Raw genomic sequence first — 14,735 nt, 5'->3', positions numbered from 1 at the left:
TGTGAGCTGAAAACTAAAATGGCTAGCTCAGTGAGCTTCATTTTGGACCTGTGAGCATGTAAGGGTTTTGGAGAAGACAACAGAATATAAACTTTGAACTATGTGATTAATCAGCTATTGATTACATTAAAAAGTTTACTCTTCTCACTTGGTCTTTAACTAGTTAAGCAACAAATCTTCCCAGAGGTGTGCTTTTGGTAAAAATCCAGTCCGCACATATTCACTTTGATTCTGCATACCTGCTTTGCACGTTTTCTGGCATCGTCAAGGGCCCTTCCTCTCTCGACAGAGCGCTGTACCACTTTCTCCCAGCGTGATTGCACACTGAAGAGAAGGTTCTTTATCAGAACCACATCCTGTTTCTGGCTGAGGAACTTCAGCTGATTTCCAGTTTTATCCAGGTCAATGATTTGGTCACGATGAGAATTTACTTCATTGGCAAAAATCTGGAAAATAGTAACAGGCATTAAGCTAAACATCTAAAGATAAATTTAAACTAATCTCAACAGCTGTGTGTTTTTTGAGAGGTATTTCTTTATTTTTGCCTGCTCAGGCCTCATTAGGGGATAGATAGGTAACTCGATGCAAGAGCTCCGTCAGTGCTGCTCTGTAGCTAGTCATTAGGAAGTATCTCACTGTGGCCTGGAGACCATTCCCTTTTGTTCACCATTTCTCCATGTGGGGAAACCCACAATATCACAGCTGAGATTAGGATTCTTCACAATAGTTCCAATATTTATAAATTCTTGTCTAAATTACAATTAATGTATTTCCACAAACTATTAAGTGTAAAGAAAATGGAGGAATGTTTTGGTGCACTGATATGTTTTAAAAGGTCTTGAGGTGATGCAGCTGTCAACCCACATTTAGTCTCCTGAATTGCTGCAGTCTTATCATCCCCAGTATCGAGCAGTCACCCCATTCCCAGTATCGAGGCAGTCACCCCATTCCCAGTATCGAGCAGTCACCCTACTCCCATTCCCAGCATCGAGGCGGTCACCCCATTCCCAGTATCGAGGCAGTCACCCCATTCCCAGTATCGAGCAGTCACCCTACTCCCATTCCCAGTATCGAGGCAGTCACCCCATTCCCAGTATCGAGGCAGTCACCCCCTTCCCAGTATCGAGCAGTCACCCCCTTCCCAGTATCGAGCAGTCACCCCATTCCCAGTATCGAGCAGTCACCCCATTCCCAGTATCGAGCAGTCACCCCATCCCCAGTTTCAGGCAGTCACCCCCTTCCCAGTATCAAGCAGTCATCCCATTCCCAGTATCCAGCAGTTACCCCATTCCCAGTATTGAGGCAGTCACCCTATTCCCAGTATTGAGGCAGTCACCCTATTCCCAGTATCGAGCAGTCATCCCATCCCCAGTATTGAGGCAGTCATCCCATTCCTAGTATCAAGCAGTCATCCCATCCCCAGTTTCAGGCAGTCACCCCATTCCCATTCCCAGTATTGAGGCAGTGACCCCATTCCCAGTATCGAGCAGTCATCCCATTCCCAGTATCGAGGCAGTCACCCTATTCCCAGTATCGAGCAGTCATCCCATCCCCAGTACTGAGGCAGTCATCCCATTCCTAGTATCGAGCAGTCATCCCATAGCCAGTATCGAGCAGTCACCCCATTCCCAGTATCGAGCAGTCACCCCATTCCCAGTATTGAGCAGTCACCCCATTCCCAGTATCGAGCAGTCACCCCATTCCCAGTATCGAGCAGTCACCCCATTCCCAGTATCGAGGCAGTCACCCCATTCCCAGTATCGAGCAGTCATCCCATTCCCAGTATCGTGCAGTCACCCCATTCCCAGTATCGAGGCAGTCACCCCGTCCCCAGTATCGAGGCAGTCACCCTATTCCCAGTATCGAGCAGTCATCCCATCCCCAGTATTGAGCAGTCATCCCATTCCCAGTATCGTGCAGTCACCCCATTCCCAGTATCGAGGCAGTCACCCCATTCCCAGTATCGAGCAGTCACCCCATTCCCAGTATCGAGCAGTCATCCCATTCCCAGTATCGAGCAGTCACCCCATTCCCAGTATCGAGGCAGTCACCCCATTCCCAGTATCGAGCAGTCATCCCATTCCCAGTATCGTGCAGTCACCCCATCCCCAGTATCGAGGCAGTCACCCTATTCCCAGTATCGAGCAGTCATCCCATCCCCAGTATTGAGGCAGTCATCCCATTCCTAGTATCGAGCAGTCATCCCATACCCAGTATCGAGCAGTCACCCCATTCCCAGTATCGAGGCAGTCACCCCATTCCCATCGCCAGTTTCAGGCATTCACCCCATTCCCATCCCCAGTATTGAGGCAGTGACCCCATTCCCAGTATCAAGCAGTCATCCCATTCCGGGTATCGAGCAGTCACCCCCTTCCCAACCCAGACAGTCATCCCATTTCCATCCCCAGTATTGAGCAGTCACCCCATTCCCATCCCAAGATGTAAAATGAAACAGTCTTGCCATTCCTAATCCCCTGGGGTGAGGCAATACTGCTTTTCCCATCCTCAGTCCCCCACATGAGTCTGCCATCCCTAGCTCCCTCTATACAAAGACTAATCCAGAACTCCAATACCTTGTGTTCATCAATCTGGAAAAGGACAGTATCGAGTATAAGACTAGGAGGAGCTGCGATGTTCAGGCTTTGTTCTGCCTGTGTAAGCCAGTTAATGAAATCCTGCAAGGAATTCTGAAACTCTGTTGCGAGATTGAGAGCCTCCTCCAGCTTGGTCTGAAAAAGAAAAATGGGAGAAGTTCAATAAAATCTACGCGTGCTGGAGAGAAACATTAAATACACCAAGAACTAACACTGCTGTTCTCCATATTATAAGTCTTTGTCCTCCTACTGAGAATAATGGTGGTATACCTTTTTTTTAAAAAAACATTCCTCTCCTCACACTGTTGATGTTGCTAATATTGCTGGCCCTCCTACCTTCCTTTCCTCCATCTTTGTGCTCATCAATTGCCACTTCTGTTCTAATAATGCCACACACTGTTCAACATTAGATCCTGTAGTGCCATCACGGCTACACAGCAACAGCCGGCCTTTCTCGTGCAGGTTTTTGTACGTCTCCTCATTAGCACAAAACTCCGTATAGAGTTCCTAAAAAAAAAGCAATCTTTAAAACCAGTCCTTGTGCTTGATTGTCGACTGAAATGTTATTATTTGTCTATTGTTAGCATAGTCAGTAAACAGTTTCTCTTCACTCAAGTTTTTTCCCTTTATTTTAATATTTATGTTTACTGTAGAAGACCTTTTACATACATATATTTTGTGAAATCACTGTATAATTTTGTGTCACATTATTTACAGCAGAATACATTGGCAAACATCTGTAACTGATTAGCGTCATAATAGAGCTGGTGTTTTACTCTGGGATGTTTAAATGCACAGGAAAGCTGGTTCACATCTTGCGCTTTGTACTCCTTAAAAATATAAACATTCAAGAGACGAAGAGAAAGTGCACTGTGCATAATTAGTAAAAAACACCTCAATGCATTTTAATAAAATGTCACTGTCCACTCTTTTCATAAAATGAAACAGTAGATGGATTTCATACAATGGCATTAACACATTAATATTGCACATCACAATTTCAGCCCCAAAAGTTTAAGAACATTGGCTGATATTGTGCATTAATCTGACTGGTTCAAGTTTATATTGAACAGTCTTTGTGTTCTTTGGATCGTGATGGGGAACTCAATGCGATTTGTAAAAACAGCAATAAGTACACTATGCCACAAGGTGATGGATTGTCTGCACCATGATCTCTGGGAGAGTTCCCAAGATTAATCTGGAAGGGGGAAAACAAATCGACTGGCACGACTCTAGAGCACATCGTAGTGACCAGCTGCAGAGAAGTACTGGTAAAAGCTTGCTCAGGGAAAAGTGCTGTAAATGAGTGATATAAACTGGAAGAACAATGTATAAATGAGTTGTTTTTTCAATGAGGTCTTCTGCCAAAAGCTCTGATACATGAGCTGTTGAGCTTGTAGCTGGGATAAGCCCCTCCTTGATTCTGGTCAAAGCATCTTTGTGGGCTGTCTCGTCATATGAGGCTTAGCGTTTAAAATATTTTAGGAGTCTAAACTCTTGAATTGTTAAATCAGGATTTATACTGTCATTTTGGGTGGGGTGCCTGTGAGATTTAGATTAACAGTGTCGGACTGTGGCCATTTAAGATTTATCTCATGCATGGCTGACTACTTCTGCAACAAATTTTCAATGGCAGCCATTAAATGAGATGAATGTCCATGATGTTCTCACAGCTGGACGAGTTGACAAGTCTAGTTCTGTTACTGTGAACTTGCCTTTGAATTTCGTTTCTGTAATCTGATCTATTTCTTCCCACCCCTTTTCTGCCTTCAGTGAGCTACTTTTCCCACCATAAGAGTTACATGAAATACACTGAATGTTTGGTTAGAATGATTTAGATAAAGAATGCAGCACACATATGAAATGCTACTAAATGCCTGAATAAAAGACAGCATTGAAACTCCTATAGACTACATATGGATACCTTAAAAGGAGATACTTAAAACACAAAAGTCCAATTAAATTCCATCATATGAAAATAATAAAGGACATTGTTTAGTTAAATCTTTCGCTTCTGAAGGAGATAACCAAACTCGTTACCAGGTGTGCGTTGAGTTGCTCCCGGGCTGTCTCAGGTAAACCTCCAGTGGATTTAGATGCTGCCAACTGATTCTCAACTCGGCTCAGCCACTGCAAAAAGTCCTCAATCTCTCCATGAAATCCTTCAGCCTACAAAACAAGAGGCATCGTTCAGAAAAAGTAGTTGACTAATAAAGGCCGCTAATGTCTACTGATAAAACAGAAATCAAACGTCAATAACAGCAGAATTCAGTAGATGAAAGTACCATGGAAGAAGGTTTTACTTATACCTGAAATAGCTACTTTGTTATTTCATTTGTACTGAAGCACACATTTAAGATTAACTCAAATTAGATCAGAACTTAAGTAATCATAAAGTGCACAAAAAAAATCTACATTTGTGGCTACCTAAAAGTTCTAAGAGCAATCATCACACCTCAAAGTACCAAAATTATATGAAAAAGGGCAGTCATTTCTTGCGAAAATGAAGGTACATATTAAGGTGAATGGAGCTGTATGGAGAGAAATGGGTAGGGGACAGAAAGCAAAGACTACGGGTGAATGGACATCTTTCAGATTGGTTGGTATTGGTGAGCCCTGCACCTGTGCTGTGACATGCTTTATTTCCAATTTATACAAATTATTTGGACATAGGCATAAGTGGAATGATGTTGAAGTTTGCTGGCATGGCAAACTGTGGCGAACAATGCAGAATACAGGTTAGTAGAGCGGGCAGATAAGTGGCTGATGCAGTGTAATGCAGAGAACTACAGTAGTACATTTTGGAAGAAACAATTGAAGTGTACCCTAAGCTACAGAATTCTTAACAGAGTGGAGGAACAGAGAGATCCAAGGGTACAGATACACAGATCTTTAACAGCTGCCATAGAAGATGCAAAAAAAAAGAGATTCTATGTTTTATATATAGGGACATGGAATACAAAATCAGAAGTGATGCTAACATTGTAGAAGACACTGGTTAGGCCATAGTTGCCGATTCGGGGAACTCCATTCTAGGACAAATATTTTAGCCATGCGCAAATATTGATTAGAATATCAGAAATGAGAGATTTGTTATGAAAGACTGCTGGAAAAATTAAGACTTTCACTGGAACAAAGCCAGTTAAGGGAGGATCTAACAGATTTTCAAAATTATGAAGAGTTTTAAGAGGGCAAATAGTGAAAGATTATTTCCATTGATTGGCGAATGATGAGCTTAAACTCAGGATCACTAGAAGAATGAAGGGAAGTTACAGGAATTTCTTTTCATAAAAGGCTTTTAAGAACATGGAATGCTTTACCATAAGCGGCAGTTGAGGCTTACAGGTTGACCTACAGCCAGAAATTCGCATGTGCCCAGCAGTCTGCAAACTTCCTTGATCTATGCCAATTAATTTGCAATTGGCCTCAGGATGAATAGAGGGGGCAATTATAGATTAAGTGTACTGTAGTACCATAAAATATATTGTGCATTACCTCGTTATTGTAAGACAGCATCATAAGCAGTGCCATGTAGTAATTTGTCTTTGCCTAATGCAAGTGTTAAAAACCAATGCCTCCTGTATCCTCCTCCCATTCCATACCTGCTGCAGAGCAGCCTCGAGTTGCTGCTCTCTCCCTTCAGTTTTCTGAAGCAGCGACTGCCAGTTCTGATTTAACTTGTCCAGTCGACGCTTCAGGTTACTGGCATCCTCCCCAGCACTCGACTCTAGAAGCTCATTCCCAGCTTTATTTACAGTGTCGACTGTTGACTTGTGGGCAAGGACATCATTCTTCAGGACCTGTGGGAATTAAAGTTCCAGTTACTGAAAATAAAACAGTAATCACTGGAAATACATAGCAGATCCTCAGCATCTGTAGGGAAAAGGCAGGTGGTCCCTCTGACACCTACACTTCTCTGGCCTCCTGAGGTCTATCTTACAGAAGCTCCAACTTGTGTAAAACTCTGCCATCTCGATCCTATCCCATACTAAGTCCAGCCATCACCCTCCAAATAGCTTCTCATCCTCCAACAAGCTGCTTTAAAAATCTACACTGTCTGCACAATTTGCTCTGTGGCCTCACCCCACCCCCTCCACCTACCTTCGCAACCTCTCCCAATCCTCCAGTTTGCACCCTTACTCTTCTGATAATGGCCTTCGGAATACCCTCCCCCCTTCCTCAGCTTCACCATCAGTAATTGAACGTTCAGCCATCATGGCCATGCATTCTTGATTCTTCTCTCCCTACCTTCCAACCTCAAAAGGTGAATTCAGCCATGATTAATTTTTGACACTGTACAAGATTAACTCTACCGTCCTACACTATACTATACACACACTGACAGAAGAGTGCATGCAGCAGAGAATGTTGAGCGGGTACAGCTCTATGATGGATCTTAAAACATAAATAAAAATGTAACCTAAATTTAAGAGGGAGTTCAAGGCTGTAATGAAAGTGTCATTAATACAACACGCATAATGCATAAAACAGCCATGTTTTCTTGATTTAAGGCATCATCCAAAACTCTTAATATTACCTTGTAACTTGATATTAGTTATATATTATTCTATGGCACAATATATGGTTATTTAAGATAAATATTTTGCAGGCAGATCTACTTGGTGTTATGAATATATTATTTTGACATACATGATGCTTGGCAAGTTCAATTTCTATGGCTTTTGGATCCCCAGTAATTGGTCTTTGTGCCTCCAGCAGTTCCTCTGTATGATTCAGCCAGGACATAAGTTCAGCCAATGCATGTTGAAACTGACCCAGTGCCAGCAGGGCACCCTCCACCTTATGCTGTGGAGAAAAAAAAACTCACAATCAGTCAGAATATACATGTGGCCAGAACAAATATTGTGTCATATTCTCAGAAATATCTCCCAAAAGACTCCCTTCAGCTTAGGCCTGCAAAGAAACATCCAGCCATTCAGAATATAGAAAAAAAACTATCAAGCACCCACTATTCAAACAGGATGTCATGGTCAGTGAGCTTGTGTGCCAAACTACTGTACTTCAGAGTGGCAAGACATGGGCCAGTGGTTCTGGTGCCATCCATGGCGTCTGGGAAGCGATAAGCAAGCACACATGCCTACTCTGGTGCACCTCCTAGTAGCTGCATTAAGAGTGGGAGCAGGTAACCTCCCTGCTTTCTTACCAGGGAATGGTGTGAAATATGAGAGAGATAAATAAAGGAGGAAGGAAGGACATTCAGATGCTTTGCAGTCAATATGCCTAATAGCAGAACTGTACTGGATAAAAATGCACACAATAAACTGCAAAATGTGTTTACTCTTATGTTAGAAAAGATTACTAAATCCACCAGTCCTTCCTCAATTCTTGCTTTATGGATATGGAGGTACACCTGTAGTGGAACGTTATTTCACTGTAACCTTTATTGGATCGTTCATTGGATTACTGGCAATACAGCATTTCTTAAGCAGTACTTGAATCTGGTTAACATAATCAGGCATATGGAATTCAGATAATTCCCGCTACTCTGCCTTGTTAAAATGTTGTCCCAGTATTTGCAAACTCTCAAAAATCCTTAATATCCTCAAGTTTTGTTTAACCTATCACGATGGTAAAGTTCTATTATTAGTGAAAAAGAATGACTTTCATTTATATAGCACCTTTCACGACCTGAAGACGCCCTAAAGCGCTTTACAGCCAATGAAGTGTGTTTGAAGTGTAGTCACTGTTGTAATGTAGGAAACTTGGCAGTCAATTTGCACACAGCAAGATCCCACAAACAGCAATGATATAATGACCAGATAATCTGCTTTAGGTTGAGGGATAAATATTGGCCTGAACACCGGGGAGAACTCCAGTGCTCTTCTTTGAATAGTGGTGTGGGATCTTTTATGTGCAACGGAGAGGGAAGACAGAGCCTCGGTTTAATGCCGCATCCAAAAGATATCACCTCCGACAGTGCAGCACCCCCTCAATACTGCACTATCACAGGTCTGCCTGGATTTTGTGCTCAAGTCTCGAGTGGGACTTGAACCCACAATTTCCTGACTCATTGGTGAGAGTGCTACCAATGGCTGACACACAATGAATTATCTGCAGGTTTCTGTGTATTTCCCCCCCAAAATAATGTTTGTGGAATTCAACAAAAAAATTTGTTCTCTTTTATTCTTACCGTGATATTGTGCAGCTTTTACTCACAATAAAAAGATTAAATAATGAGATTAAATTAAGAATACAGGAAACTTTCGTTTAAACGGAGGTTAAATCTCCGGAATGCTCTATCCACCGGCAAAATTCAGGAGTCGGTTCAGATAACTTTTTTTTACTTTTCGTTGCTTTTTTTTCCCTCCATTCCTGGCTCTGCAAGCTTCTAGCTGAAGCTGTTGCTTAGCTACAGAGACGCTTGCAAGCTGCGCCGACTGTTTTGAAGCTGTTGCTAAGCAACAGGGTTTGTTGCTAGATATGGAGCTCAGAAGCTCCGTATGTTTTAACATTAGCGCTGGTTTCTCCGGCAGTGTTGATCGACCGGCACCAGCTTGGTCCAGTCAGTGCTGGATACCAGAAAGTTTCCTGTACACAAGTCTAAATTTCACTTTAAGAAAAAATTACTTGGCCTCATTCAAGGGTTAAGAAGGTATGATGTTATTTACAGTACACTTGGTATGGAATAGTTTTATTCTTAAGTTTTTCTAGATGTAAATGTCTGTGAAAATATCTGTATGTTGCAGACTCATGGGGGGGGGGGGGGCGGGGGGGGATTTTGGGTTTCCCCGCACGTTGTGGAGATTTAATTCTGATGGTGGGGGAGCTTGGGGGTCAGGAGGAAGCACTCCTGCTCCTTCTGGCCCACTTACCTTCTCCCTGAGGCTGTCCTCGCCTTGTTGCAGCTGCCAGATTTCCCGATACCCGGGAAACCCGGCCGGTCACACTAAAATCTGCAAAGCAGATTAAATCCGAGGCTTCCAGCCTCATTGACTTATTTAAAATGCCAATCTGCCTCTTGGGAGCGGGTTGGCTGCCTGCCTCTTAGTAATCCTGGAAGTCGGCAGGTTGGAGCCAGCTTTCTGACACGCTTTGATTTTTTGCCCATTTAACCCCGCCTTCCACACCCACGCTAAAATTCCTTACATAATATCAGCAACTGTCCCTATTATTTACAAATTGTGGCTCATATGTTAAAATACTATTTGTTTGTTTCATTTTGTCTTTTAAATCAAATATATCACAAGAAATGAAGTCTGCTCAGTTCTGCTACAATAACACCAGAATTCACACGATGCTGGAGGCACATTTTCTTAATTTTTGATTCTCGTCATATAGTGCACAAATCTATTTTCAAACAGACTTTGACACTCGTCAATCTCTGCTTGCACAGATTTGGAGACAAAGTTTCAGGACGGCAGTTGTTCATGTTGACCACGACTATCAGGAGGGATCTGATAAGAGATGAAGGCATGGCTTCACAATACTTAATACGTTTTTGATAAAATTAAGTACTTTACAACATGGGGATGCTGTATCTAATATCAAAACTTGGTCATGTTTTTCCCCAAGCCCTTCACTGTATGTTAATTTGCTGAGTTAAGTAACCAAACTGATTGCACAACTGCCATGGCCCGTTTCCTTTCATGGACTTTCAGATATTCTTCCCTCATCTGTAAGATACACTGGCAAAGGTATGTACGTACGTGTATTATTAAATATATGAAAAACAGCACTCGGGAATCCTGGTTACACCAGGCCCTCTTGTACCTGTCTGTGAATAATCTTCTCTCCCAGATCTTCCCAGAGGTGTTTGAGCTCGGTGAGTGGCTGTTGAATTATGTCTCGGTCAGTGTCATCTGAGGCTATCTTTAGCAGTAGCTCCCCCTGGTGGTTCAGTTTTTCCATCTCTATTTGCTGCTGGTAAACCTCCATTTTAAATTCCTGTGGAATGCAAATACAGTGGGAAAGTTAAGTGTCGTCCATTAGGGCACATTAATTTCATGCAGTTAAGAATGTAACAAATTTAAAATCAAAGCCATCAGATGACAGTTTTTTCCCCTCCTATTTTTTCCAGCAATTTTCTCCCCTCATCCTTTCTTAAAATGTTGGCGCGTTGCTACGGTGCAGGTCCATGGACATCGGTCACCCTGCGGTACCTTGCAGAATGACCATACTTCTGTGCGAGTGTAGACAGTAGTGTCAGCAGGTGACTAAAATGAAGGGGACAGCCTAGCGAGCTTGATTCTGTCCTCATGAAGTCTAGGGGCTTTCCCCATCTGAACCCAATGGTTGAGGCCAATAGTAATGCCACTGCTGCTGCCCAAGTCAGTACAAACCTGGCACCTTGCGCTCAGTATGGTTCAGCTATTCACTGCCTAAAAACCAGCTGAACCATCCAACATTGGATATTCGGTAGATATTTTCAATCCAGTAAAGGAACAAATGTTCATTTTAGATGAAGCTAATATAAAATGGATGAGAATCACAGAAAAAGCAAAAAGTAGAGACTACTTTCGTTTTCTACTTTCATGCTGCTTTTTAAAAGTTTTGTGCGTGTTCAGTATTATTCTGCTGCAACGTTAACACACCTTCATTTCATTTATTTGTTGCTTCACAGTGTTGATATCTGTGCCAACTGGAGACATCTCACCAAGTTTTATTACAGTGTTATCCAGCCAGTCAAACATTGCCTAAAAAGTAAAAATAACCAGATTAGGAACCATTGTCCAAATTAGAACTGTATACACATATAGATAGACTCTATGCAGAACACGCCTTACCTGTAATGCATCTTGGTATTGGACAGCTGCCTGCATGGCCTCCTCTAGTTTGTCCATCCGCTCCTTCCATGTTTTGTTCAGGTTATCCCAAGTATAGTTGAGCTAGAAATAGTTATGACATAATCCATCAGAATGGAAACATGACGGTACAACAACAACAACTTGCATTTATATAGTGCCTTTAACGTAGTAAAATGTCCTAATGCGCTGCACAGAAGCCTAATCAGTCAAACTATGACACCAAGTCACATAAGGAGACATTAGGACAGATGACCAAAAGTTTGGTCAAAGAGGTAGGTTTTAAGGAGCATCTTCAAGGAGGAGAGAGATTGGTGGAGAGGCAGAGGGGTTTAGGGCGTTCCAAAACTTAGGGCCTTGGTAGCTGAAGGCACTGCCGCTGATGGTGCAGGGGTGAAAATCGGGGCTGTGCAAGAGGCCAGAAATGGAGGAGTGCAGATCTTGGAGGGTTGCTGACTGGAGGAGGTTACAGAAATAGGGAGGGGCGGCTACCTGCACAGTCTAATACTTCCTGTTCACTGATCCCCTCTGCATTCAATCAAGCTCACTTATATTTTATTCATATTTTCCCAACAAAGCACCTGCCAGTCTAGGTAGCAATTCTAAAGATAAGGGGTCGGCCATTTAGGACAGAGATGAGGAGGAATTTCTTCACCCAGAGAGTGGTGAACCTGTGGAATTCTCTACCACAGAAGGCAGTTGAGGCCAATTCATTAAATATATTCAAGAAGGAGTTAGATATATTTCTTAAGGCTAAGGGGATCAAGGGATATGGAGAAGGCAGGGACAGGGTACTGAATTTGGATGATCAGCCATGATCTCATTGAATGGCGGAGCAGGCTCGAGGGGCCGAATGGCCTACTCCTGCTCCTATCTTCTATGTTTCTAATTGTATGACAAATCAATATATCAGGCTGCTACTTGCTGTTGCTTCTGAGGTTTAGATTTTAGTCGTACTTATTATAATCCTACTTCAAGATTTAACTCTCAAATAAACAGTTAACTGATTTTTCATTAAGCCAGCCATTTTTCATGTTATAACACTGAATTCATATCTCATCTTTCACATAAAACTGATTTATGATAAAACAACATGCATTTTGATTGTGCAAATGGGTGGGCTATTAAAATTCATTTTTGCTGAAAAATTATAATCTGAACAAACTGGGGGTTGTTCAGCAGAACATTAACATGTTATTATGCAAAATACTGAATGTCCATTTAATCAAAGTATTCTAGACCTAGGGAAGGCCTTTAGGAGTCATCAAAAAGCATTAGAGAGGGAGCTCTATGCAAATATACATTATGTTGCATGACATGTTATGGTGTCTTCAATAGTGTTACTATTAGGAGATACTGTACTGTTTTTATGATGGAATATACTTAAATATTCAATGAATAAAATATCAAATAACATAGCTCTAGTCTCATGGCCTTTCTAACCTGCTGGTCTCAGTCCAGTTCTAACATATTACAGGAAACTCTCGATTTACCGGCACGTAAATAACCGGAAATCTCTGTTAACCGGCAAAATTCAGGAGTAGGTTCAGGTAAGTTATACTTCATATTAGTGGCCGTTCCTGGATCTGTGGCTGTGTAACCAGGATTCCTGCACCTGTTGCTAAGCAACAGGGACGCCTGGATTTGTTGCTGTGTACGGAGCTCTCGTACCTTTTTCTATACCTCTCTGTAATCCGGACTTTTTGATAAACCGGCACCACGCCGGTCCCATCGGTGCCAGATAAAAAAAGTTTCCTGTAGTATCAAGCTGCACCATACATTATTCCTTATTCATCATTTACCTCATCTATGCTTTTCTTCACTTCCGGTTTTTCAAATTCTCCACAAGCAAAGATGAGGTCTGCTCCCAGGATTCGCACAAATTCCAGTTCCTCATGGAGCCCATCTGTCTCCTCTTTAATAGTCTGAAATCAACAGATTACCAGGAAATTGTTATTAATCCTGTGTGCTAACCACACTATAATCTACTGTTTTAGAAAATTCCAAGCCTTTTTTTTTTTTTTTGAGATGCTGAACAAGACAAATACAATTAATAAATATTTGGAGCATGTCCAAAACAGTGATTCTTTCATACGAACTATGAATAAAGTATTGTAAAGTTTTCCATATTTGAGCCATATCCATACCTCTGCAGCCTCCTGTTGTTGTTTAATGATTGAGGGGTCAATACCAGGACTCTCCAGGTCTCGCACTATGTCCTGTGTGTCCTTAATGGTAGTCAGCAGGGCAGCCATATCATACCAGAACTTTTCAGCCAGGTCAAGTACATCCAGAAGTTTATTATCCCTCTCTTCACCACGAGCTTTGATATCTTCCCAGTAGAATACCATCTCATCCAATTTGTCTTGAATGGCTAAAGCATTACAAATTGGAAATAAAAGTAAGCTAGAATCTTTAAGAAGGTGTTCCTGTTCCTAATCTATGGTTGCAGGAAGGTTGAATGCAGCCAGAAAGGAGGCCATCAGAGTAGACAATGAAAGGTAACAATATTACACGTCAAACACTTCAAAAACCAATTATCTGACTACTCAGAGCTGTTTGATAATGCTGACTGTGTCGAACCCTATCCAAATCGGATCAGTTACTCCTCAACTGCATAAAAACAGGAGGCAAATGCTGAGAGAATTTTTATTAGTGTAAAACAGTATTAAATAGCCAAAAATGCAGTAACATGCAACAAATTCTAATAATCAACACACCTGAAGTCCCCATCTCAGAGATGGAAATAGAATGATTACAGCCTTTGATAAATGCATAGTACAATTGAATCTGTTTAAGTACACCATGCTTGAGATCTCTCCCAGCTGAGAAAACTTAAACAAGCTGCACAACTTAAACACAAAAGGATGCTTTGCTTTCTGTCATTGAATGTGAAATGCATTAATGACGGTTTTATTCCCCCAAATAAACCAGATACAGGACTGAAGCACTGCCCCACCTAAAGGCAGCGAGATCTTTCTCTTACATTAAGCTTTACCACTTTTTAGTGAGTTGGAAGGTTATCACAAGCATAAAGGACACATTCAATTATGCAACTCTGAATAATTGAATGAATCAGTTATACTTGTGATGAATTTAATGGGTAGGTTACTTAATTACATTTGCTTGAAAAACACCTTTATATACTTGAATAACAGAATTGAACTTAGCTGGTCATTCAACTCACTGCGGTTTGTGGTGCTTGCACTGCACAAATTGGCTGCTTCATTTGTCCATATTAGAATAGTGACTACACTTCAAAAATAATTAATTGGCTGTGTAGCACTTGGGTATGTTGTGACATGGTGTAAAGCACCATATAAAATGCAAGTTTCTTCATTCAACAATGCATATAATGACAGCAGCCTTTACAATGGCG

The 14,735-nt window shown here is 41.7% G+C and overlaps 1 protein-coding gene across 22 annotated transcripts in view; it reads right to left on the bottom strand.

The window, feature by feature from the left end:
* The window catches only part of macf1a (microtubule actin crosslinking factor 1a), a 628,388-nt gene that overhangs the window by 55,541 nt on the left and 558,112 nt on the right, over positions 1–14,735 (bottom strand). For all 22 annotated transcript variants that reach the window (XM_085962506.1, XM_085962516.1, XM_085962528.1 and 19 more), the window contains 11 exons: positions 13,504–13,730; positions 13,159–13,281; positions 11,339–11,440; positions 11,147–11,248; positions 10,326–10,499; positions 7,245–7,400; positions 6,197–6,394; positions 4,635–4,763; positions 2,931–3,101; positions 2,574–2,729; positions 240–446 (listed from right to left, as the gene is read on the bottom strand). In XM_085962506.1, the coding sequence (XP_085818632.1) occupies positions 240–446; positions 2,574–2,729; positions 2,931–3,101; positions 4,635–4,763; positions 6,197–6,394; positions 7,245–7,400; positions 10,326–10,499; positions 11,147–11,248; positions 11,339–11,440; positions 13,159–13,281; positions 13,504–13,730 (1,745 nt within the window). The remainder of the gene's footprint in view (positions 1–239; positions 447–2,573; positions 2,730–2,930; positions 3,102–4,634; positions 4,764–6,196; positions 6,395–7,244; positions 7,401–10,325; positions 10,500–11,146; positions 11,249–11,338; positions 11,441–13,158; positions 13,282–13,503; positions 13,731–14,735) is intronic.

This window comes from Somniosus microcephalus, chromosome 20 (assembly GCF_052327205.1).
Source record: "Somniosus microcephalus isolate GS21.2 chromosome 20, FLI_Smic_1.0, whole genome shotgun sequence".
Classification (NCBI taxonomy): Eukaryota; Metazoa; Chordata; class Chondrichthyes; order Squaliformes; family Somniosidae; genus Somniosus; species Somniosus microcephalus.
This window is presented reverse-complemented; position numbering and strand designations above follow the sequence as displayed.